We start from the raw sequence: 27,237 nt of genomic DNA on the forward strand, positions 1-27,237 counted from the left end.
ATACAATTCAAGCTACCAGTAAGAAGCAACACAAACATCTTGAGTTCAGTTCCAATTTTCTTTGCCAATTATCGCGTTCATGATGTTAAAGTTGAGTAATTACAAGCAGAGATTTAGCCAATAAATGCTGATAAATGCATACTTAAAATTGAGCTTACAGAGGCAACAGTGCTAAATAACAACTACTATTATGATTGCATAATTGCCAAACATGAGTGATAGAATATGGCAAACAATAATAATACAGCCAGTACAATTTGGAGAGAAGGGGAAAGAATGTTGAGCAGAGATTACTGATTACTACAGCCAAAACTCAATCCACCATGAAGATATCACTACTAAAGAGAAGCATCTCCAACAAAGGAGCTCAAAGATTTCATTATTGAGACGTATACCTTAATTCCCTCCATGTAAACTGTATCCTTCAAAAACTGCATGGAAGTCACAAACTTGTAAAATTAATGACCAAGTAGTATATGGATCAAGAAAATAGAAGGACAATACAAAGTTGTCAAACCTCATTATGATCATGAAGTAAGATAGGAGTATTCTTCATTGGGGAGAAACCAAGAGTGGGAATTCCCATCTGTCTTATGTAGCGAGCATCAGTAGTTGAAGACAGGATTTCAGGCTTTGAAAGCCTTCCACCAGCTCCTTCGACAGCCTGCTTAAAAACGGACCACCAAGGGTTGGAATCATTAGTGGGGGTCATCAGAGGGCGTCCCATGTAATCTCTTAGTGGTCCTTTCTCAATTATCTGCCACAATATAAACAGAAAAAGAAGAAATGAACATTGGTATTGCCTTAACTATACACCATGTGGATATTCAGGAGGAGAACAAAGGACTGGGGGAAGGAAAAAACCAAAGAAAGAAAAGAAATAAAGCCTTCAGCTCCAAGCCAGAGTCACTCCACTAGTTGAGATTCATGACCGACTTAGTTCAACAAAAGATAAAATCAAAGTGATATACCAAATACAGACTTGATTAGATGTGATGCCATAATAAAAATAGCTCATTTCCTCAAAAGATTATAAAATCTCTATCCATTATTTAAATGTAGATAGGAACCAAATAACAAAGATCACCAACTAAACAAGATTCTGTCCCTTAAACTCAAACTGACGGAGTCTACTAGATGGCAGCTTTGCATTGTCTTAGTTCCCACAATCTTTAGGCAACAAGTTTCACTAAGACAACAACCACAATAACAAGCCTTAATCTCATTAGGTGCGGTCAGATACATATATTGTAATCCTCCAGCCATTTCTATCCATGGCTATATCCTCTCAAGGCCCTTACATCCTATGTCATTTTTTAAGGTTTCCAACCAAGTTTTCTTTAATCTATAACTCCCTCTTTTGCTACAAACTTTCTCCATTTCACAAGGACAACTAAACTAATCACAGTAAAGCTCATGTCATGATAAAAAACAGTACCACAATGAGTAAACAAATTAATACCCAGTTGAATGGACTGAGACTTCATTAGCCACAATTTGTCAATTTCTCAAAGCACCACGTATATGGAGTTTAACATACACTACTCTATGAGTATGAAAGTTTGAAACACAACAAGATCAAATTTTAGTATTACAAAGTAATTCTAATTCATTGTTAGTGAAACTGATGGAAGCTAAAGGCACCAAATACCTTAGGTAACTTGGAATTTGAGCCTTACTGCCCATAACTACAAAATGACCAAATACGTGAAACTACAAGATTTTTAACATTTTTCTAGTAAATGTTTAATCTAAGGCCATTAATAACCCACGTTTAGTGAAGAGTTCTTCACCAAGTTTTTCTTGTTCTTTCTTTACCTTTTTTTCTATACTCTTTGAATTCATCCATTCCTAGCATCTATTAGTCTTTTTCTTACAAGAACAAACTATATTAATCACATGCCGCACATCTTGTCATTAATATTCATGAACAGCCTCATTTCTATTCTATCACTTTTTCTTATGGTTACACATCCATAGTAGCATCCTTATCTCAATTAGCTCATTTTTGCATGTTGGTTTCTTTTCCAACATTTTGTCATATCACAGAAACAAGGTGTCCCTAGTGCATGAAGTTCTGGGTATGAAACTTACATATAATATAGCTAATCTTACAATTGTATGAAAAAACTTTTATTTTAACCTTAAAGAGATTTTACTATCATATAAATACCAAAAACACTTATCTATTTTAATCACAAGTCCTAATTCTATGAGTAATATTCTTAGTAATCCTCCTGTCCAATAGACAATGGATCTAGTGTATCTGAACTTATCATTGTTTGGAATTATTTGAATTTCAAGTTTCGCCATAACCTTATCTACACATCTATTTTACAAAATTTATATTCCATGTATTTGGTTTTTGATCTGCTGCCTTTGAATTCTAAGGTGTCCCTCTATGCCCCTTAGCATTCATGTCTTTTCTAATCTCACCTACCAAGATAATGTGATATGCAGATAACATACAAAAAGACACATCTCCTTTGATATGTTTAATAAGTTCATCATCGAGAGCAAAAAGATAAGGGCTCCATACAACTCCTTGATGTAATCCCATTGTAATTGAAAAAGCCTCATTATCTCTCCAGAAGTCCTAACACATGTTTGTACTTCATAATAAATGTCCTTAATAAATTGTATATAAGCAACTTGAACTTATCTTTCATAAGACTTTTCTGGAACTTTGTCTTAAGCTCTTTTTTTTTTTTTTTTTTAAATTTATAAATCTCTCTCTCTCTAAAACTCTAAATCTTTCCATCAAGTTTCTTAGTAAGTATATAGTTTCAATTTGTGGTAAAACTGAAATCTTATTCACACTCTTGCTGTACATAATTGGTATATTTATATACACAAGGGAATCCTCAATCACATCTCTAACAGATTGTGATTGTCCTAAGATTCAGCAATCAAATAAAAAGGAAACAATTTAAAACAGAAAATCTCCTCCCAGCTATGATTCCCTTAATTGAGTATCCTGATTACTTATAACCTAGAATAGATGATTTGGGATCCGGCCCTCAAGCTGGGGTGAAGATATTAATCATCCCAAGCTTGGAACTTAGGTCTTTGAAGCATTTTCAAGGCAAAGCTTTGGTTAGGATATCAACAACTTGCAGTCTTGTTGGAGTATAGACTAGATTGATAACATTCCTTTCAATTTTCTCCTTGATGAAGTGACAATCAATTTCTACATGCTTAGTCCTATCATGATGTGTAGGGTTCTTGACAATGCTGATGGCAGATTGATTGTCACAAAAGAGTTCATTGGTCCCTTGGTCTTGACTCCAAGTTCGTCAAGTAATCTCTTTATCCACATCCCTACACAAATGCCACAAGCCATGGCACGGAATTCTGCTTTTGCACTGCTCCTAGAGACCACTGACTGTTTCTTGCTTCTCCAAGTAATAAGGTTATCTCATACATAGCTCCAGTATCTGAAGGTAGACCTTCGATTTGTGACTAAAACCAGCCCAATATGCATCACTGCAGCTTTTCACCCCTTGACTTTAACCTTTTTTGAAGAAGAGACCTTTCCCTGGAGTTAGTTTTAAATATCTCAAGATTTTGTAGACTACCTCCATATATTCTTCCCTTGGATCACTCATGAACTGGATCACCACACTAACTACGAAATCGATATTTGGTCTGGTGTCAGAAAGTTATATGAGTTTTCCAACTAACTTTTGATATCGGCCCTTATCTACTAGGACAACCTTCACTCCCCTTCCAAGCTCGGTGGTGGCTTCCATTGGAGGTATCAGCAGGTTTACACCCGAGCACCCCACATTCCCTTAGCAGGTCTAGAACGTATTTTCTTTGAGATAAAGAGATTCCACTGTTAGATTTTGCCACCTCCATTCTTAGGAAATATTAAAAATTTCTTAAATCTTTGATCTCAAAACTCTTTGGCAAGGACTTTCTTTAGACCATCCATTTCCTCTATGAAATCATTTGTGACAATGATGTCATCAACATATACAATCAAGATGGATATTTTATCTTCTGACAACTTCTTCACAAATAGAGTATGATCGGTTTGACATTGAGAGTAACCATGAGACTTGACCACTATTATGAACTTGTAGAACCATGCCCTTAGTGACTGCTTAAGACCATATAGAGACATTTTTCAACTTGCATAATTGATTCTTCGTAATTTGAGTCTCAAACCCTGGGAGAATCTTCATGTATACCACTTCTTCTAAGTCACCATTTAGAAATGCATTCCTCACATCAAGTTGAAGCAGTGGCCAATCTAGGTTTTCTGCTAGAGATAGGAGAACCCGAATGGTATTGAGTTTGGCAACTGATGCAAAAGTTTGTTTGTAGTCCACACCATAAGACTAAGTAAAACCTTTTGCAATGAGATGAGCTTTGTACCTATCAATACTTCCATCTTCCTTATACTTCACAGTGAAGATCCATTTGCATCCAATCAGATTTTTCCTTGAAGGCAAATTAGTGATCTCCCATGCTTGGTTTTGCTCTAAGGCATGCATTTCATCTAAAACTGCTACCTTCCATGAGGTATCTGCCAGTGCCTCTTGGATGTTGGTGGGAACCTGGACTGTATCCAAACTGGTAACAAATGCTCAAAATTTTGATAAGAGACCCTTATATGAAATGTAATTGTGAAGAGGGTGCATTACACATGATCTTATTCCCTTCCAAAGGGAAATAGGCCAATCCAGATCATCCTCAGGTGCCTCACTAAGTGAATTGTCAGGAATGGTGTTACCTTCATTCATTGAATCTAGATTGGACAGTTGTTCAGCTTCGGTCAGTGATTGATGTTCTTCCTAATCTCGAGCACTTCCTCTCCTAGAGTAGACACAAAGTTCTGTATTTGTTGGTAAGTGACCATCGTTAGGATTAGATGAAGAGTGAGGTTCGGATTGAGAATGAGACCCAGATTAAGGAGTATCGGTAGAGTTGAGAGACACCAAAGGAGGTGAAGCAAAAAAGGTTTAGAACATCCCAAGATTGACATTCCTTGGTAAAGTCACTCTCCCCTTGAATGGTAGGATTGGGATAAAAAGGCTGATGCTCAAAGAAAGTGATGTCCATTGAGTGATAGTACTTGCCCATGGAAGGGGAAAAACACTTATAACCTTTCTGTTTAGAAGAGTAGCCCAAGAAAATAGACTTGAGGGCTCGAGGAACAAACTTGCCACAATTATGAGGATGAAGATGGACAAACACTGAGCATCCGAACACTTTCAAAGGAATAGTGGACACAAATCAAGAGTGGGGATAGGTCACTAGGAGGGCTTGGAGAGGAGTTTGGAACTGAAGGACCCGAGAAGACATCCGATTAATGAGGTAGGTAGCTGTGAGAATGACATCCCCCAAAAAATGTGTTGTAACATTAGTGGAACACATGAGTGACCGGGTGACTTAAAGGAGGTGACAATTTTTCCATTCAGCAATATCATTTTGCTGAGGAGTATCGACACAAAAACTTTGATGAATAATCCCTTGTTGTAAAAAATAATCCCCTAAGACAGAGTTGAAATATTCCTTGGCATTGTTAGTTCTCAAAATTTGGATTTTGGTATGAAACTGAGTTTGAATCGTAGTGTTGAAATTTTTGAAAACTTGAGGAACCTCAGATTTTTCTTTTAAAAAAACTCCCAAGTTAAGCAAATGTGGTCATCAATGAAAGACACAAACCAACGAAATCCTAAAATATGTCTTGTTTGAGAGGGTCCCCATATGTCACTATGAAACATGGTAAACGGATGGGATTGTTTATATGGTTGAGATCGAAAGGTACTGCAAGTATGTTTTGATAATTGACACACTTCACATTGGAGCAATCTAGAATGTTTATTCTTAAATAACAAAGGGAACAATTTCTCAAGATATGTAAAATTTGGATGGCCTAATCGAAAATTCCAAAGCATGGCCTAATTATTAGAGCTGGGAATAGAAACATTAAAAGAGGTACTGCTACAACTTAAATTACCGTGCAGATTTCAGCCATGTAGAGAGTGAGTGATTGAGAGAAGGTATAACCTCGAGTACTACCTAGCATTGCCAAAACATCTAAAAAATCTCCTACAAACTCTCCTATTTTACAAGAATGGATAACAACAACCCTTAACTAATCTAATTTACAGATTTGGATTAGTATGACTTGGATATCCTTAGCTGATTCCAAGATTTCTTTCATCCTTACTCTTCTTTATCTGTTAGTTTAATTTGCTGTGAACTTTTACACACTCTCGATCCTTATCCATCCAGACTCTTTCTTATCTCTTTCTTCTTCCAACACAAACCGTGCATCTTGTTATAATATTTAGTTACAGTCAGGCGCCCTTGTTTAGTGTTACTAATCTTTGTTTTAACTTAAAAGATGACTAAGGCATCTTGGACCTTAGAGTAGGTTTGTTTCATTGTTTTCCAAATCTCTTTTGCTGAAACCAAAAACATATAATTTTTACTCACCTCAAGTTACATGACATTCCATAGCCATGACATAATTAGGGAGTGATACGCGATTCGGAGCTCTGATACCAACTGATACGAACTCGCGATGGAATGAAACCAAAGGAACCCACAAAAGATTGAAACGAACCCCAAAAAAGCCAAAATCGGATATAAGGCAAATAATTCTCGACCCGTTGATTTACGAACCAAGAACCTAGATTATGTTAAAATCTAGACCCACTGACATGCGAAAACAAGAACCAAGAATTGTGTTGTTGAATGCCACAAAGACTGCCCAGATCTTTGATAAGGTCATGTCTTGAACGCCACAAAGAAATCAATTCTTTGATAAGTTCGAAATTTTGTTCATTGAAGAACAAGATAGAAACAGAGAAATCTCTCAAATTCAATTCAAAATCTTCTTCCTCTCCTGCTTACAATGGAAAAGCCTTTAAATAGGCAAAAAATAATTAAATCCTAATTCTACTTGAAAACTAATAAAAATTCTAAACCTAGTCATAAACTAAATCCTAAATCTAATGGGTTTTAGTTAGCCCAATCCAAATAGAAGTAGAAATAGCAAAAGTAACTCAATCCAACTACAAGTTGGAATAACAAAACTAACCTAATCCAACTACAAGTTGGAATAATAAAACTAACCCAATCCTAAATTACATAGCAAATAAGTAAATAACTTGCTAAATAAGAATCCTAGTCAAAAAAAGAATTAGTATTCATCCAATTCCGACACAGCTGATTGGATTGACTAATCCGATTGCGTCATTGTTAGTCGGCCCCCATGATTCTAATTAGGGAGTCTTCAATATCCCATGCTAGGAAGGTAGGATCAGAGGCTTTAGGAGGTAGGGTAGTCAAGTGACTGATCTTTCCACGACCTTTGAGGAAGGTCCTTACCAGCTGGACCCATTACAAGTAGTTCCTACCGTTTAGGCAATAGAATTGATGCATTCTAGGTAGCTCTCCGGCTCTGGCTCTGGCTCCGGCTCCGGCTGGCTAATCAACTAGCGCTGATTCTCCAGTTGTCATGTATGGGGTAACTTCTAAAATCTCAGACATGCTCACCTTTGCAATTGGGTGAACAAGGTAGGAATGAAGGCTTCGTAAAAAAGAATAGGAGAAGAAAGAACTGGGATGTGCAATGAAGGCACGCTAGGGTTTAGGGACAAGAGGAAGGTATCGTAGGCTTTGAAATCATGTAGGAAATTGAATAATTCATTCATATTTTCATGTGTACACAGTAAGTCCTCTTATAGAGGAGAAAGAATAAAACATAGGAAACATATATCACTCAAGAAAGGAAAGATTCATATGTAAACCTTTAGGAAAGTTTCCCAAGTCTAAATTAGGCAAGTATCAGATTTGGAAACTTCTAAAATGGACACACTTTAACCAGCACAGCTTTTCTTCTTTGATAAACTTTTGGGATCCAACAAATAGAACGGTTTTGAATGGCAGTAGGGTTTTGAAATAAATTTAACACGATGATCTTTAAGATAAATGACAACTCTCACATTGAAACATAGAAGGATCCACTCCTTTAAACAACTTAGGAAATAAATGTTTTAAATAAGGAAAACTAGGATGGCCTAGCCTAAGATGCCATTGCATTATTTGAGTAGAAACAGAAGTCGAACGAGTACTACTCAATCTGTGAGCTTTTTTATGACTAAAGACATCCCTATCCAAATAGTAGAGTCCATTTATCTCTCTAGCATTGCCAATCATCTTCCCCGAGTTTTGGTCCTGGAAGGTACAATATGAATAAAAGAAGATAACACAATAATTAGAGTCTTTTGAGAGTTTAATGAAAGACAAAAGATTGCAGGCAAGTTTAGAAACATGAAGTACTGATTTAAAATCAATACTATCAGAAAGTTTAATGAGACCTTTACTTACAATAGGTGAAAAACTATCGTCGGCTATTCTTATTTTTTCACTACCAGAACAAGAAATATACGAATTGAATAAATGTGATAAACCAGTCGTATGATCAAATGCCCTAGAATCAATGATTCAAGGAGCAAATTTAAAGGAACTAAACAGGGCAAAAGGATTTCTATCTAAATAGGCTAATGAACAATTGGGTATACTAGGCGACATATTAGACTTTAGGAATCTCAAAAGTTGATCAATCAGCTCTTCGTTGATTGGTCCATCTTCAGCTTCATTGGTAGTAGGTTGGGATACCTAGGTTCTCAATCATATGATCTATAAGCGACCCATTTGGTAGAGGATAAAAAAAGACATGTAGGATTACCTGAGCTATCACCAAGGCTGTTGGGGCTTTAATGGATGTTTGGGAGGCCTAGTATTGGTAAAATGAATGTATTCATCAGCAAAGATCAGAACTGTCTGTTTAGAATGGCTCTTATCATGAGTGGTAATATTGGCAATAGACGGTTGTGAGGGTTTCCTATGAAACTTTCAACAAGTGCGTCTAATGTGACAAGCTTCACCACAATGATAACATGTAGGTCTGCTGCTAGTATTTGATGATGTTTTGCTTTTGACGATGAAAAACAATTGTGTTTTGATGATGAAAATATTTTGTAAATGGTTCTAAACTTGGTGCTCTTAAATCATTCTATAAGTTCTATAAGCACCAATCATGAAAATCAATTTCATTATTTGTCAAAAATCTTATGTTCAATATTCTTGATGGCATTTGGAAAATCATATTTTTATGATAAAATAATTGTTTAAATTTGTTTCATCAAAATGGTTTTGAAATGCTTGAAAATTGAGAAAGGCCAAGTTGTCGACCCCCTATTCCATCCGGTCGATCGTTTTAGGCTAAGATGTCAACCAGCTTTTTAAGTGGGTCGACCGGTTCAAATATAGCTCTCGGCTGTGTGCGGTTGACCACTGTTTCATCAAAATCGGTCGACTGTTTTGGCTACATGTCGACTGTTTTGTACTTCTTGTCGACTGTTTCCTTTGTTTTTAATTTAACTGGTCGACCGTTTCTTAGAACATGTCGACTGTTTTTGTTGCAGATCTCTCTAACGACTAGTTTTGCAGGGTCCAATGGCGCTATAAGGGTTAGTTTCTTTGATGGTTTGGAATACCTATAAATATAGCCAAAGGAAGCTCTTGAGAAGGAAAATTGATGGGAATGAGTTGAGTTGAGATTACATATTGTATTCATACTTATCAAAATAGCTTGTGCTTTATTTTTCTCTTAAAAGGCTTTGTACTTAATTTGTACCATTTGATTTCTAGTCTTGTGTTTACTTTGAGAGATCATTGTAACTAAGAGTGTCTACTCTTATCTTCTCTCTTTTGTTTAACTTTTGTTTTTCTTAACTTGTTGCTAGAGGGCCTACTTGTCTAAGTAGGATGTTTGTAGCGGTTTATGTTAGAAGGCCTATTGGGTTTGGTAGGGAGCTAAATGAGTGGATTATGCTAGGTTTAGCTGAACCACTATAAATCTCGTGTCTCTCTTGCACTTTATTTTGGTTGTGCTTCATTGTTTTGATATTTTATTTCAAAACCTCCTAAAAGGTTTTTTAATTTGTCAATCACCTAATTCACCACCCATAACATCTGAACCACGACCCTCACATCCACTAGTATCACCACCACGATCACCCTTTCCACCACGATGTCCATTTGCAGTCCAGTTACTATGACTTACAAGGACTGCCATCAAGATCTCTACCCAACTGATTCAAAATGAAAAAACTACTGCAACTCAAACAATAGTCACCACCAAGAACAAAAACAACACAAAATTGGAAGATCCAACAACTTCAAACAAATGCAACTTGAAACAAGGAAGAATCGATACCAATAACTGGCTTCCAAAAAACTCTGAAGATCCAATACTAGGAACTCGATGTGGTGTCGGGATTCAAAGGGATCCCGTCACAAACTTCAATTCGAATTGGAATTGGGCATGGATGGGCTCAAGTCTACATCTCGTGATAGAATCTAGGACACGGAAGAAGGATGCTTCTAGTGAGTTGCAACACGGTTGGGGTAGGGCTGTAGCCAATCTGTAACATAGCAGCAGCAGCTTCAGGCGGTGGTATCCAGCGAGAAGCAACGACGAACAGCTTGCTTCCAGCGCCGAGAGTAGCATAAGAAAGGTCTAAACAAGGTTGAAAAAAATATATTTCTCTATTTCTTAAGATTACACGTTAATTCTCCTTTTCCCTTTATAGGGGAAGAGAATAATACAAAAGAAAAATAACAAAAAGGAACGAGGAATATACACAAAATATACATAGCTTTTAACAAAGAATATTCTATATTCAAAATACTTCTATTTCTACACTCCCCCTCAAGCTGGCTGAAGATATCTTCCATGGAAATCTTGTTCACAAGATTCTCAAACTGAGTTTTGTGTAATCATTTTGTAAGAATATCAGCCACTTGGTCAACTGTTGGAATGTAGGGCATACAAATTACTCCATTATCAATTTTTTCCTTAATAAAGTGTTTATCCACCTCTACATGCTTCGTCCAGTCATGGAGAATTGGATTATGAGCAATAGAGATTGCAACTTTATTATCACAATAAACTTTAACTGGTAGGAAAGTGGAGACCCTTAAATCTGATAGAAGCCTCTTTATCCACATGACCTCACAAATACCATGGGCAACTGCATGAAATTCGGCTTCAACACTGCTTCTGGCCACCACATTTTGTTTCTTACTCCTCCAAGTAACAAGATTGCCTCCCACAAAGGTGCAGTACCCTGATGTAGATCTTCTGTCAGTTATACTGCCTGCCCAGACTGCATCTGTATAAGCCTCTATATGAAAATGTCCACGTTTTCTAAAAAGTAGACCTTTCCCAGGGGTTCCCTTTAGGTATTGTAGAATTCTGTAGGTAGCTTCAAAATGTTGTGAACCAGGTGAGTATATAAATTGACTTACAACATTTACAACAAATGCTATGTCTGGTCGAGTATGGGATAGATAGATAAGTCTACCCACAAGTCTTTGATAAATCTCCCTTTCTACCACATTCTTGGCCTCAGCAGGTTGAAGTTTTAAGTTGCGTTCAATGAGAGTTTCAGCAACCTTACACCCAAGCATTCCTGTTTCATTGAGTAAATCCAGAATATACTTACGTTGGTTGACAAAGATCCACTCCTTAGATCTTGCAAATTCCATCCCAAGAAAGTACTTTAGAGGACCCAAGTCCTTGATCTCGAACTCATGAGCTAATCTCCTCTTAAGTTCTTCAATCTCTCCCTTATCATCACCAGTCATTATTATATCATCCACATAGACAATTAAGATTGCTTTCTTACCGTCACTAGCATGCTTGAAGAACAGTGTGTGATCTGCTTGGCTCTAAATGTAACCATAGCTTTTCATTGCCTTTCCAAATCTTTCAAATCATGCTCTCGGAGATTGTTTTAGACCATACAAGGATTTTTTAAACGACATACTTTGTTTGTACCGAGGCTCTTCTCAAATCCCGGTGAAAGATCCATAAACACTTCTTCTTTTAAATCACCATTTAGGAAGGCATTCTTTACATCAAATTGGTGGAGTGGTTAATCAAAATTTGCTGCAAGGGAGAGGAGAACTCGAATGGAGTTTATTTTAGCTACTGGAGCAAATGTTTCTTGATAGTCAATGCCGTATGTTTGGGTGAATCCCTTAGCAACCAGTCTTGCTTTGTATTTTTCTATGCTCCCATCTGCCTTGCATTTTATAGTAAATACCCACTTACAACCTACCGTTATTTTGCCTTCTAGCTTGTTCACAATCTCCCAAGTTCCATTCTTTCTAAAAGCACTCATTTCCTCCTGAATTGCTAACTTCCAATCTGGGTCACCAAGGGCATCTTGAATTGTTCTTGGGACATGCAGGTTAAAAATATTTGAAAGAAATGCCTTATGATAATTAGACAATTTTTGGTTGATAGGTATTTAGCAATTGGGTATTTGGTACAAGATCTCACTCCTTTCCTAGTAGCAATAGAGACATCAAGATCGGATAAGTCAAATGAAGAATAATCTGAAAGAGTGAGTTTAGAGTTACCATGAGAAGAAGAAGTACTATTGGAAGGCCCATCATTCGAAGACGTCAATTGTTCAATAGTTAGAGGAATATTCGGATTGATAGTATTCTTTAGGGTTTGCTTTCTTGTATAAAACTGAAACTCTGGTTTTGGAATATTCTGATTCGTTTGTGCTAATTCTCCCCCTGGTTCCAATCCTATCACGCTAGGCACTTGTGAACCAGACAGACACACCTTGTTCGACAATGTTTGGAACATTTATATATTTGAGTTATTTATTAGAGTGGAGGGGAGCACCAATCATGGTAGGACGAGGATCATAGAGTTTTAAGGAATTATCCTCCTCAATACTAGATTGCAAAAAATTATCTTCTTTCTCAATATGCTCCCCCTGAAGATGATTTTTGGGAAAGTAGGGTTGAGTTTCAAGGAAAGACACATCCATACTAATATAAGTTTTTTTGGTGACAGGATTAAAGCATTTGTACCCTTTTTTATTTGGTGCATAACCCAGAAAGAGACATTTTTCAGCTATGGGATCCAATTTGGAACGAAATATTTGAGAAACATAAACAAAGCAAGTGCATCCAAAAACTTTTAAGGATAACTCAAAATATATATGGCATAGAGGGAAGAGTTGTTTTAAAGAATGTAAGGGAGTTTGAAACTGTAGAACACGAGTGGGCATAGATTGATGAGATAAGAAGCGGTTAAAATTGCATCACCCCAGAGGTATTTAGGGACATTCATAGAAAACATGATGGCCCTAGAAACCTCTAGTAGGTGTTGATTTTTTCGTTCAGTAATACCATTTTGTTGGGGAGTTTCACGGCAAGTGGATTCATCAATAAAAGTAACAAACCACTTTTTGCCGGACAAAGTAGAGACCTTAGAAGGGCCCCAAACATCACTATGTATCAAATAGAATGGTTTTGAAGGACAATAGGGTTTTGGAAGAAATTTAACACAATGATCTTTGGATAAATGACAACTCTTGCATTGAAACATAGAAGAATCCACTCCTTTAAACAACGTAGGAAATAAATATTTCAAGTAAGGAAAACTAGGATGGCCTAGCCTAAGATGCCATTGCATTATTTGATTAGAAACAGAAATAGAACTAATACCACTCAGCCCTTGAGCTTTCTTATTACGCAAGGCATCTCCATCCAAATAGTAGAGCCCGTTTATTTCTCTAACACTGCCAATCGTCTTCCCTGAGTTTTGGGCCTGAAAAATGCAATATGAATAAAAAAAGATAACATGACAGTTAGAGTCTTTGGAGAGTTTACTAACAGATAGAAGATTGCAGGCAAATTTAGGAACATGGAGTACTGATTGAAGATCGATATTGTCAGAAAGTTTAATGAGACCTTTACTTGCAATAGGTAAAAAACTACCATCGACTATTCTTATTTTTTCACCACTAGAACAAGGAATATACGAGTTGAATAAATGCGATAAACCAATAATATGATTAGATGCTCCTGAATCAATGATCCATGAAACAAATTGAAAGGAGCTAGATAGGGCAAAGGAATTTCTACCTGAATAAGCCAATGAACAATTAGGTGTACCAGGGGACAAATTAGGCTTTAGTAGTCGCAGAAATTGATCAAGTTGCTCTTTGGTGAATGGTCCTACATCAGCTTCATGGGTGGTACGTTGGGATTGTTTCGATCTTGGCTTCCAATTGGCTGGCTTGCCATGAAACACCTAACAGGTCTCCCGAGTATGGCGTGGTTTATTGCAATGATCACACTAAACACGAGGCTTTTCTTCCGCCTTTCGTTGACCCGCAATATGCCGTCCACCAACATTAGCATCAGCAGTAACGAGCGCCATATTTTCAGATAGCCCACTTTCACCATTCTTTTTCTTGCCCAACATAACCAGTCTTCGGCTTTCTTCACGCCGAACTTCAGAAAAAGCTTCACTAAGAGATGGGAGTGGATTTCTACCGACGATCCTCCCTCAGACTTCATCATACTCAACATTGAGTCCAACAAGAAACTTAAATACTCGGTTAGCATCGACCATTTCCTGATAATATTTGCAATCTTCTATGTTTTTCCACTCATATGTATTAAAGAGATCCAAGTCTTGCCAAATGCGCTTTAAATAATTAAAATATATAGTGACAGTATCACTACCTTGTCGAATCTCACCAAGTTTCAAGTTGAGCTCATAGATTTGGGATTGATTCCCCAAATCGGAATACATGGCAGTGACTTCACCCCATAGTTCCTTTCCTGTAGAGAAGCACATATAGTTCGAACTTCTCTCTTCCTCCATGGAGTTAATAAGCCATGTCATCACCATTGAATTCTTGACATCCCAAATGTCATATAGCGGGTCTTTGCTGTTTAGGGTTGATGTGGCACCAGTCAAATAGCCAATCTTTCCCAGACCTCAAATGTACATACGAACAGATTGCAACCAACGCAGGAAATTGGTACCATTGAGACGAATGGTCGTAATTTGTACCGGATGTGAGTCGAAGGAGTTTCGGGGAACTTGAAACTGGTCTTGAGAGGATTGGGATTGCTGGGTCGGAGTAACTGAAGATGCAGATTCAGTCATGGTGGCTGAAAAACTAGGTCAGGGCAGTAGAAGCAAGGTAGTGCAGTAGCCGGTTCTGTACACAGTGGTTGGATCTGGACCCGCTAGTAGTGACCCACGAATCCAGGCGCTTGGATCTGGGTACCTAGGTGCCCCTAATCTAAACAATAGAAAATCAAACCTTATTGGGTGACAGAGGCAACATAGAACGGTGACCAAGGATAGCGCTGAACGACGAACTAGGGCGGCTTTGATGCATGATATAGAGGCAGCATGAACGCGACCAAGGATGGCAGATAGAAGCGGCTCTGGTGTGCGATGCAAAGGCGACAACAAGTACAACAATAGATGTGACGGATGGTAGCCGACCTTCGCGAGAGGCTAGGAGGCCGCGACTGTTCTAGAGGTGGGAACCCACTGGAGAACAACGACGACTGTAGAGGTGGTGGCGGTCGAGATGGCTGGATCTCAAAGGCGGCGGCCGGTGTATGGGCGGCGGCAGCCTGAGGATGCAGTGATGACAGATGGCCGATGAAAGGGAGGCGACAGTTCTTAGGTATAGCAGAGAAATATGAGAAATTAGGTTTTCACAGTGAACGACTGTGACTTAATCCCTAATTCCTGTTCTGATACCATCTAAAGAAGGTTGAGAAAAATATATTTCTCTATTTCTTAATATTACACGTTAATTCCCTTTTTCCTTTTATAGAGGAAGAGCATAATACAAAAGGAAAATAACAAAAAGGAAAGAGGAATATACACAGAATATACATAGCTTCTAAGATATACAAAGAATATTCTATATTCAAAGTACTTCTATTTCTACAAAAGGTCATCGACGAACCCACAATGTAGCGGCAGCAGCGAATGACGTTGTTCCCCTAAGATTGCAACTGTAATGCCCCGCCTCTTCAAGGGCGTTAAATAACTTAGGAATTTCGGGAATATTTTTTTTTTCAATATAAATTATTTCCTGACAATCCCGTTCTACCTTCTTAGCATACCAAAATAAGAATCAATAAGCTAAGACAGGTAATCATCATAAATGCGGAAGCTAAATTCGAAACTTGAAATGGTATATAACTGAATTCGCTTTAATCATAACACAAGAATCTGTACCATCATATCATCAGATACTTAAGTACATGGAGACTCGTTTCTCAAAATGACAACTAAGCACCTTAGATACAGTCTAATGATGCCTCAGAAATACATTAAATCGAAACAATTATACATGATCATCAATATAATATAATATTCTAAACATGACTAAAAACATATTTTGAATCCTCACGAAGGAGCAAATACCAGAACAACTCGCCGGACTCATCGGCCACGTCTTACGTGCCGTCACATCTCAATCATCCATTTGCCATAGCTACAAATCCTAACTGGAATGTTCGAATGTTTCAGGGGCATAAACCAATTAGAAGATGAATCTTTTAGTGAGGGTTTAAAAACATGATACATGAATGTATGATGCAATAAAATGAACAATCACATGCCCTAGTGTAACTTCTCTAGCCCTCTTGCTCGGCACGGAACCCTAGGCAAAATCCTGACATGCTTTTAGGGTAATCCTAACGTTGTTCCATCACTTGCCCTTGGAGAATTACGGCTACACTATTAGGGCGAAATCCCATCCCGACACAAATATCGATATGCCAATAATATCATGTCGAATGAAATATCATAACCATCGATGCAACAATATATGTACTAATATGACAAGATATGCATAAAATACATATAACTTAGCCACTTTTATGACTATCACGCTCAACATAGGCAAAATATAATATATATAAGCTTTTGGAGTAAAACCACTCACAAAATCAGGTTTAGGATAAAACTACTCACCTTTAGCATGAAATTTGGAATACCTCGAAAAACGTGCACCGCCTCGATTTACATGCCCGACCTAAAAAATTGCACAAATCACTAATACTTGAGCACAATAGTCCTATAAATCATATTTATTTACAAAATATATCAATACCTCAATTTCTTCACATTTTCCACCATTTTTCTTCCATTTTCCTCTCTAAAATTCCAAATAAATACCTTCTTAACTATTTTCTCAAATCTTTTTCCACAACAATTCATAATATTCTAAGAACTTCAAAAGAAAATTCCAGAACTTACCCCGAAGCTTCGTTTGCACGCAAAACGATGCTGATCGTTGTGGAAACTAAAGGCCTGTTCTCTTTCCCGTTTTCGGGTCGTTTTCTGTTTTTAGTTTTTGAAAACATTGAAAATGCGTTCTCTTTGTCATTTTTCAAAACGCGTTTTCAAAAACAACTAAAAATTTTGTTAAGGAAACTCAAAACAACATTTTGTTGTTTTGAGCGTTTTCAGTGAAAATACACTGAAAATACAAAATAATTTGAAAACGCGGAAAACAGCCCCCCAACCCCCCCCGGCAGGCACACGCAGAACCACTCCCCCCCCTCTCTCTCTCCCTTTCTCTCCCCCCATCTTCTCTCTGTTCTCGCTCTCCTCTTCTGGCCATCGACAGCCATAGCCGCCGCCGCTGCCGTCGACCTTCAACTCCGCCGCCACCGCGACCAGCGCCCCTCAACGCCACCGCGACCAGTACCACAACCATCGTCATCGACCTTCAACCCCACAGCCGCCACCGCGACCAGCACCCCCCTCCGCCACCTTCAACCCCACAGCCACCGTCACCGCGACCAGACCCCCCCACTGCCATCGCGACCAGCCTCCTATCGCCACCGCGACAGTACCGCAACCAGCGCCCCTCACTGCCATAGCCACCGCAACCACCCGTCGCAGCCACCTCGACCACCCCCCGCCCCCCCCCTACACAGAAAACCCTAGAACGAAGAAGATGAGATGGGTTGCGGTTGATTTGATTTTTTGTTATGTTATTTAAATTTTTTATTTTATTTATTTATTAAACTGAATATGTGATATATTTTATTTGTATTAATTTTCTTAAATGATATTTCTATGGTTGTTGATTTTTTTTATTTTATTTGAATTTTATTTTATAGTTTAAAATTTTTGAATCAAATTTATAATTTGTTAAATAAAATATCATAATAACAAAAAAAAAACTGTTTTTAAAATTTCAAAGCAAACGCGTTTTCTAGTTTCCTATTTTGAGAAATAATTTTTCAGAATGACAAAAGGAACGCATTTTTAAAAATTTCAAAACAGACACTCAAAACACAAAACTCAAAATGAATTCAAAACTCAAAACACAAAACTCAAACACAAAGAGAACACTACCTAAGAAATTGAAAAGGCCAAAACCAAAACTTTTTGCACAACCCTCTAGATCACAATATTTTAGGAATTTAGAGATTTTTTCTACAATTTTCCGGACACTCACGTGCCCGCATGCATTGCCCATGCGCTTCCACGCGCACCTGCTGCTGGCGCGCGTATTACACGCGCTACACGCGCCAGTCATCTTCAATCTCCATCTTTCGGCGAGTTCCGATCTGACCTGGTTTTTTCGCGATATCTCCCTCGTTCAAACTCCATTTTGCCTCCCGTTTGAACCTACACCTTCCTCTCTTCATCCTCTACAGGATTATAGCCTCAAATTAGTCTATTGGAGCCATTTTTTGATTGCTCAACTTGATTTTCCAGCGAAACCCGTTTTTCCAACGAAGCTTCCTATCTCCCTTATTTCTTAACGAAAATTGCTCAAATTTTTCAGAAATAATCCTCTAGACATGGGGAACAAAAGCCCCTTATCCGTTTCCCTCAATTTTTCCTCGATATCTCGGATTTGAGAGTTTAATTTTTGTCTTCTCTCGACCATCTCCCAAAACTTCTATTTATAGGCGATTTCGAGCCTTCAAATGCTCATGGTTGGTCAATCCAACCTCCCTGGGGCTTCTATCAGCCCTAGATTAGTCCAAAAATGCCACCAAACACGGATTCAATGCATTGAAATTCCAGCCAAGAAACGATCGGAAATCATGCAAAATTGGTCACCCTCATGGCCAATGTCGGCCTATGCTTGACCCAAGAGCATCCTAGGCCACTTTCCTCGAGTCTTTCGCCACCGAATTTGGTGATGGGAGGTGGTGATGGAAGCTTGGGCGGCTATGACAGATTTCTCTCTGTGTAATTTTGAAAAATTGCACTTTGACCCCAATCTCTTTCCATTTTGCAAGTTCCTGAGCTTCCCAATAGTGCTATTGCGGCCTACAAGTTCTATACTTTCCATTGCATCCTTGAAGATTCCAAAAAAACATCATTTCGACCTCTCTTCCGCAAAATTAAGAAATTGCACTTAGGCCCGAATCTACGTTTTGACCGTAAACCCTTTTGTTTCTTCCCGAAACTACTGAAGGGTTGTTTTACATATTAAATATGAACCTCTTTGGGGTTCTGTTGACTTTCTAAAAGTCTCTTACGATAGTTCAGTTTTTTAGTCCAAATCATAGCCGTATTCTAGCTATACCGAAAATTGTTTCTGATTCAATTTCTTTGGATGCCATAAATCATGTCTCAAAATGCTCGTTAACACCATGTCATTTTCCTTAGACATCTCAGCTCCAGGACACTCCCTACAGTCGATTTGGTCACTCATAATGGTAAAAAATTACCTTATAACCTCAATTTATCTGTAAATTCCATTTCTTGCCCTAAGATAATTTACTCTTGAATCCTTCAGAAATTCTCAGATATTACAACAGTGTAAGGACCTAGGTGGTTGTTGGCAGCTATGAACCTTAGAGTCTAGCAGTGGTATCTGGTAGTGTAGTTGCTGTTAGTAATGACGTAGGGATGACCTGTGATTGGTTTTAAAGGCAGAGGCAGTGGTAGAGCGATTTAGGGTTTTGGGCCGTCAGTCTCGCTCAACTAGGGTGGGCTAACAGTCTTGCTCAACTAGGGCAAACAACCCAATAGTGAAGCAACAACGAGACGCGGTGGTTCCTAGCTATAGCGCTTTCCAATGAGACACGGTGAACAACGAAGGTTGTAGGCTGGCTCTAATAGCATGTAAAAGATGAACAAAAATGCTTTCAATCTATTCATATTGCTGCACAATACACCAATATATAGAGTCTAGATATTAGGAGTATACAACAACAACATATCCAGCCTTTATCCCACTATGTGGGGTCGGCTACATGAATTCTAGACTTCCATGTATTTCTATCTTTTGTCATATCTTCATTGAGATCCATACACTTCATATCAAACTTTAATGTCTCCCTCAAAGTCTTCTTAGATCTGCCTCTACCTCTTTTTTTGACTAATTGTTCCATTTCATCAACTCTCCTCACAGGAGCGTCTCTTGGTCTCCTTCTCACATGACCAAACCATCTTAGTCTAGTCTCTCTCATCTTCTCCTCTATTGGCACTACTCCTATCTTATTACGAATAACTTCATTTCTAATTTTATCTTTTCTTGTATGGCCGCACATCCATCTTAACATCCTCATCTCCGCTACACTCGTCTTTCGCTCATGTTGGTATTTGACTGCCCAACATTCTGAGCCGTACAACAAAACTGGTCTTATAGCTGTCCTATAGAATTTTCCTTTCAATTTTAATAGGATTTTATCATCACATAATACCCCCGATGCATTTCTCCATTTTAGCCAACCTGCCTTAATTCTATGTGTGACATCCTCGTGAATTTCTCCATCTTTTTGAATCACTAATCCCAAATATCGAAAATGGTATTTTCTTTGTAAGATTTGGTCTTCCAATTTTATTATAACATCCTCCACTTTTGCATTCTTACTAAATTTACATTCCATATATTCTGTTTTCTTTCTGCTTAATTTAAATCTCTTAGATTCTAAATTGTTTCTCCATAACTCAAGCTTAGTGTTCACTCCTTCTTTTGTTTCATCCACCAACACTATGTCGTATGCAAATAGCATACACCATGGCACATATGTCTGAATATCTTTAGTGAGTTCATCCATTACTAAAGCAAATAAGTATGGACTTAGTGCAGAACCTTGATGCAATCCTATTGTAATTTTAAACGGTTCAATATCCCCTCCGCATGTTCTGATTCTTGTCTCTGCACCATGATACATGTCCTTAAGGGCTTGTATATAGGCTATTCTGACTCATTTCTTCTCTAAAACCCTCCATAATACTTCTCTAGGGACCCTATCATAGGCCTTTTCTAGATCTATAAACACCATATGTAGGTCCTTTTGATGATCCCGATACTTTTCCATTAGGCGCCTCAGTAGGTATATAGCTTCCATTGTTGACCTACCGGGCATGAAACCAAATTGATTTTCTGAGACCTCTGTTTCTTTTCTGAGTCTCTGCTCTATTACTCTCTCCTAGAGTTTCATGGTATGGCTCATTAACTTAATTCCTCTATAATTTTCACAGTTTTGAACATCTCCTTTGTTCTTATATATAGGGACCAAAGTACTCTTCCTCCACTCATCTGGCATCTTTTTTGATTTAAGAATCGTGTTAAATAATTTCGTTAGCCAGGAGATACCCTCTTCTCCCATGCATTTCCATGCTTCTATTGGTATATTATCCGGTCCCACCGCCTTATGATTTTTCATCTTTTTTAATGCTTGCCTTATTTCATTTGGACTTATGCGTCGATAAAATGTATAGCTCACGTTCCCTTCGGAGTTACTAAGATGTCCCAACCTAACTCTTGTGTCGCCATCATCATTGAATAATTTTGTGAAATACTCCTTCCATCTCTCCTTAATCGCTCCCTCATTCACTAATACATTTTGATTTTCATCTTTTATACATTTCACTTGATTTAAATCCCTTGTTTTTCTTTCTCTTGCTTTAGCTAATTTATATATATCCCTTTCTCCATCTTTTGTATCAAGTCGTTTATATAGATTCTCGTATGCTTTTGACCTTGCTTCACTAACAGCTTTTTTTGCTGCCTTTTTTGATTCTTTATAATTTTTTTGATTTTCTTCATTGTTGCACTGATATATAGCCTTATAGCAATTTTTCTTATTTTTAATTTTCAATTGCACTTCTTCATTCCACCACCAAGACTCCTTAAGGTTAAGGGCTCTACCATTTCTCTCCAAGCACTACCTTTGCTGTGTTTCTCAGGGCATTAGCCATTTCTCTCCACATTTGGTTTGTCTGTCCTTCTCCATTCCATTCTCTTCTACCCCTTAATTTTTCTTTGAAGATTAGTTGTTTCTCCCCTTTTAAATCCCACCACCTGATTCTTGGATTTTGTTTTATGTGATTTTTTCTCTTCCAATTTCTTACTTGGACGTTAAGTACTAGATATTAGGAGTATACTCTAGAATATTTTACTTTCCATATTTACTAGTGTTCTAAAACGCGGCCAAGGTAGCCGCCGCGATCAAGGCCTAATCGGCACCCTAGGTGCCGGGCCGATTAATTTGGCCCGATCGACGCCTAGGCGGCCTAGACAACGCTTAGTCGCGGCATGGGCCGCCTACCTACCTGCGATTTGTAAGAGCCATTCGTGTAGAGATGGTGGACGAAGTGTCCTCGCCTCTAAAGCTCAAGAACATGCCATAACTGTCGCTGCTCTGAGAAGCGGAAGAGGAGGCGGCGGCTCTTTACCTCTTGTAGTAGTAGTCATTGAACAAAGGGAGCAGAGAAGAATGAAACTCATTTGGGAGACGAGAGGTTTAGGAGGCGGGGGGAGAGAGAGAGAGAGACCAAACACCAAATAAACCAAAGCAGTGGTCAAAAAGCTAGGAAATTTGGGAGAAATTTGTCGAGAAAAGTATATTTTATAGGTTAAATTATTGTTAATATATAATTTAATTTGTGTGTAATTTACTATTAGATGAAAGCACAAAATAATGCAAGAAAACAACAAATGTTACAAAGTAATACATGTTTATGTGCTGAAAATAGTAGTTTTCCTAGGTGGCCCTGCCTAGGCGGCCTAGGCGCTAGGCCTCGGTCTGGCACCCGACTAGCGCCTAGCGCCTTTTAAAACACTGATACTTACATAGATGTAGTTTCTATAACAACTATAAACTTGTTCCTAATGCACATCATAGGGCTCAAAAACTCTAGAATATTCTACTTTTCATATTTTTTACATAGATGTAGTTTCTATAACAACTATAAACTTGTTCCTAATGCACATCATAGGGATAAAAATTTTTATGAAAGTGATTATGTCATGGTTCATATTTGCTTCAAATGCTTCCCTAAACATTTCTTCAAGACATTGCATGCTTGAGATAGTATTCCCTTTCTTATTGTTCGAAACCTTAGACCTAATGTTTATTTAGTTGACGTATCTAATAATATAAATATTAGTCATATTTTCAATGTAGAAGATTTAACTCCTTACCAAGGCACATTTGAGTCTCCTCTCTTGCCTACTAGTGCTCTTGTAGGCCACAAAGTTCCTTGTATCCCAAGCATATTGCAACAAAGGGATGTGATTGATCTTATGCTTGACGATGAGATTGTGGCTTCTCCTCATGGTGGTGGTTATTGACGATTTCTTGTCAAATGAAAAGATTAATCAAATTCAAATTATACTTGGATTATTAAAGAGATTTTTGAATTCTAGAGCCTGAGCTCTTAGAGTGGTATCTACAACCCAACTTGTCAAAACTAAGTTGTTTTCAACTAGAGAGAATGATGGAGATCATAGAAACAAGGATTTTCAAAAACAATATTTTAGGCATAAAAATAGAAATTAATAAGGGATTTAAATTAAGTAGAAAGAAAACAGAATATATGGAATGCAAATTTAGTAAAAATACAAGAGTGGATGATGTTATAATAAAATTAGAAGACCAAATCTTACAAAGAAAAGACCATTTTCGATATTTGGGATCAGTGATTCAAAAAGATGGAGAAATCCATGAGGATGTCGCACATAGAATTAAGGCAGGTTGGCTAAAATGGAGAAATGCATCGGGGGTGTTATGTGATGGTAAAATCCCATTAAAATTGAAAGGAAAATTTTATAGGATAGCTATAAGACCAGTTTTGCTGTATGGCTCAGAATGTTGGGCAGTCAAATACCAGCATGAGCAAAAGACGAGTGTAGCGGAGATGAGGATGTTAAGATGGATGTGCGGACATACAAGAAAGGATAAAATTAGAAATGAAGTTATTCGTAATAAGGTAAGAGTAGTGCCAATCGAGGAGAAGATGAGAGAGACTAGACTAAGATAGTTTGGTCATGTGAGAAGGAGACTAAGAGATGCTCCTGTGAGGAGAGTTGATGAAATGGAACAATTAGTCACAAAAAGAGGTAGAGGTAGACCCAAGAAGACTTTGGGAGAGACATTAAAATTTGATATGAAATATATGGATCTAAATGAGGATATGACAAAAGACAGAAATACATGGAAGTCTAGAATTCATGTAGCCGACCCCACATAGTGGGATAAAGGCTGGATATGTTGTTGTTGTTGTTATTTATTTTAATTTGTTTCCTAGTTTTTTTATTTCCTAAAATCCTAACTAGATTGGGATTATCTTTACAATCTTAATTAGATTGGATCAAGGAATCTGAGTTGAAAAAGATTTCCATCTATTAATTGTCTATAAATAATCCTTCAACAATACATTGTATAGGAGACTTTGATAAATGATATTGAGTGTTGATATTGATTTTGAGTAATCAGGATTACTCTTGTTTCTTTGGTTCAGGTTTTATGTCACACTTCATTTGAGTGAAGAAGGAAGCCAGCAAGGAAAAGAGGGAAAAACAATAGGGAGAAGAGGGTGGTTGGCTGCAACAGCTGGATTCTCAGGACTGTTAAGGGGGACTTCTGGGCATAAAAAACAGGTAAAAGCCATACAATTGCAATTCTTTGTGTGTCTAATGCATGCTACATGTCAACTTTCAGCCAATTCCACTCATTCTGGATGCCATTCCTAATGCACATAACCAGTTTGCAGAATTGCCTGTGTCAGTGTGAGTTCCAGAGCATGTGCATAGGATTTGTGTGGGATTAAATTCATCAATATGATTCCCTTCGGTCCTGATTATGTGTCTAGTGAGAAGCTAGTCAAGAGAGGCACTATGGTTGGCCAAGGGTGGGAAGTTGGGGCCTGGAACCAAGGTTGCACCACATTTTGTTGTATGCATGAGGGGCAGCAATAGATGTGCGCGTGTGGCGCGTGTGCATTGTATTAATGTGATTTTTTACTCGGCTAGAGGGATCACATTTGTGTGCTAATATGATCCAGAGAGGCCCAATGGACTGGACTAAGAATCTGAGGGGCTGGATTGGCAGGGAACTGAGGCCAAGCTTTTGGGTGTGCAGAGTTCTTGTGCAGGTTTTGGGATATGGAGGTAATGCAATCCCAAAAGCTTGTATATAACCTTGTATGAGTTAGGTTAGTCACTTTAGTGACCATATTAGCGCATGGTGTGGTACTGTATGTGCATACTTCGTGAAGGATGGCAACCTTTGACATAAAGGCTGAAGTTCGGCTTTTAGCACTAAACATAAGCTACTTAACCTAAGTGGACATGGATCTGGCCTGAAATCAAAGAATGCAAGTCGAAAACCAAGTGTAGCATGTGGCGGCCTAGAATAGTGTAATGGTGTACATTTTAGACCCTCCCATATCAATGGTTGAATGTGTCGACCAACCTGAGTTCTAGATTCTAAATTTACCCTAAGAAGACAAAAAGAATGACTAAATCTGAAATGGTACGGGTGGAACTTGGCATGGCCTACCTAGGAACCCAAATTGGAACTGGAATGAAGGGTCCTCTGCCAACCTAACCATTCCTCAAATTTCCCTTTCTTCATAATTACCAGAAAAAATGGAATCAAACAAGACAAGGACAATTATTGATCACCTCATAAGTCATATTTCTGGTAGCTGGTGCCCATTCATCTGCAATCCTTTTCTTCAAAAGATCTGAATCTGCAGTGGGTGGCAATCGAACATCGAATCCTGCTTCTGCCTCAGATGGCTGTATATTCATCACAAAGCCCTGCAACATTCATACGGCCAATCAAAAGAGCATATTCAAGTGCTCAAATAACATTGCAAAAACACAAACAGAAAGCAGGCAACACACTTTAGGGGAAGGAATCCCAGCTTTCAAATACACGGGATTGACCGAAATAACTTCCGAGTTGGCCGCAAATCCAGCCTTAACCACATCGAACTGACCCTCCCTGAACTTAGTGATCACCTCAACGCTCTTCATCAAATTCTCCAATGCAGAGTTATCATACATTCTCGACCCGTGTCCCGGCGTCCCCGACGCCCGGATAACCAAATTCCACGGCGACCTATCGGCGTAAAAAACCCTGTATTCATCGTTGGTCGAGGCCTGTCCCTCATCAAGCACAAAACCCAGATTAAGCTTTTCAAACACCTGGGAATTGGCAAACTTGGCCATCCCATCCAACCCGCCAATCTCTTCGTCAGGAACATAGGATATGTGGATTGTCCGAAGGGGTGTGAAGTTGAAATCCTGCTGCAGGATTCGGATGGCCTCGAGGTACTGTAGGGCGATGCACTTGTCGTCCTGGGCGCCGCGGGCAAAGATACGGCCGTCGGCGGTGCGGGTGGCGGAAAAAGGGGGGTGGAGCCACTTGGAGGGCTCGGCGGGGACGGAGTCGAGATGTGAATTGAAGAGGATTGACGGGAGGGAGGGATCGGAGCCCGGCCAGGTGAGGAGGAGAAGAGGCTTCGCAGCGGGGGAGAAGTGGAGGAGCTGTGATTGGAGGTTGAGGGATAGGGATTGGGCTTGGGCTTGGAGGAAGGAAACGGCGCCGGAGTAGTCGGGGTTGGGGTGGGCGGTGTTGATTCTGAGGTATTGCTGGAAGAGGGATATGGGGGTCGTGGCGGTGTCGGCGGCAGCGGAGAGGGAATAGAGAGAGAGTAGTACTAGTGGGAAGAAAAGTCGTCCAGTGACAGTTGAGAGAAGTAAGCGGAAGCGGAAGCGGAAGCAGAGGCGGTGGTTTGGCATCGTGAGTGAGGGAAGGTGGCGGTGCAGTAGTTAGTTACCGTGCCAACTGTCTTGTTAACAAACAACACACTCGTAGTATTCCAATTCCGATTCCTAAGCGACCAAAACCGTCGGAGGGAGTGAATATAGGACGACGTCTTGTTGGATCTTTCCGTCCGGCTGGCTGCTGGGTGCTGGCATGAGATTAGAACGGATAAGCCGTCGCGCGTGTAGAGGAGGGGTTCACCTCGCCTCTCCTCGAGCAGGATCAGAACTGAGAAGTCTCTATTTCGATCGAAGAATGAAAGATTGGATTAATTTATTGTCGGAATGGATCAAACGAGATGGACAC

The 27,237-nt window shown here is 38.8% G+C and overlaps 1 protein-coding gene across 5 annotated transcripts; it reads right to left on the reverse strand.

Annotated features, from left to right (window-relative positions):
• Positions 1-44: 44 nt before the first annotated feature.
• LOC127810032 (uncharacterized) lies at positions 45-27,237 on the reverse strand. 5 transcript variants are annotated; one of them, XR_008025322.1, is made up of 5 exons: positions 26,007-27,237; positions 25,782-25,919; positions 16,885-16,922; positions 518-664; positions 45-431 (listed from the first exon to the last, which is right to left on the reverse strand). XR_008025322.1 is itself a non-coding variant. In XM_052349250.1 (4 exons), the coding sequence occupies exons 1-4, from the start codon at positions 26,904-26,906 to the stop codon at positions 339-341; spliced, it is 1,278 nt and encodes a 425-aa protein (XP_052205210.1). In that variant the 5' UTR covers positions 26,907-27,236; the 3' UTR covers positions 45-338. The 5 variants fall into 5 exon arrangements, 3 of the variants coding, with proteins under 3 accessions (XP_052205210.1, XP_052205209.1, XP_052205212.1); XR_008025323.1 differs by having other exon boundaries at positions 16,862-16,922; XM_052349250.1 differs by lacking the exon at positions 16,885-16,922 and having other exon boundaries at positions 26,007-27,236.

Source organism: Diospyros lotus, chromosome 9 (assembly GCF_014633365.1).
Source record: "Diospyros lotus cultivar Yz01 chromosome 9, ASM1463336v1, whole genome shotgun sequence".
In the NCBI taxonomy this organism is placed as follows: domain Eukaryota; kingdom Viridiplantae; phylum Streptophyta; class Magnoliopsida; order Ericales; family Ebenaceae; genus Diospyros; species Diospyros lotus.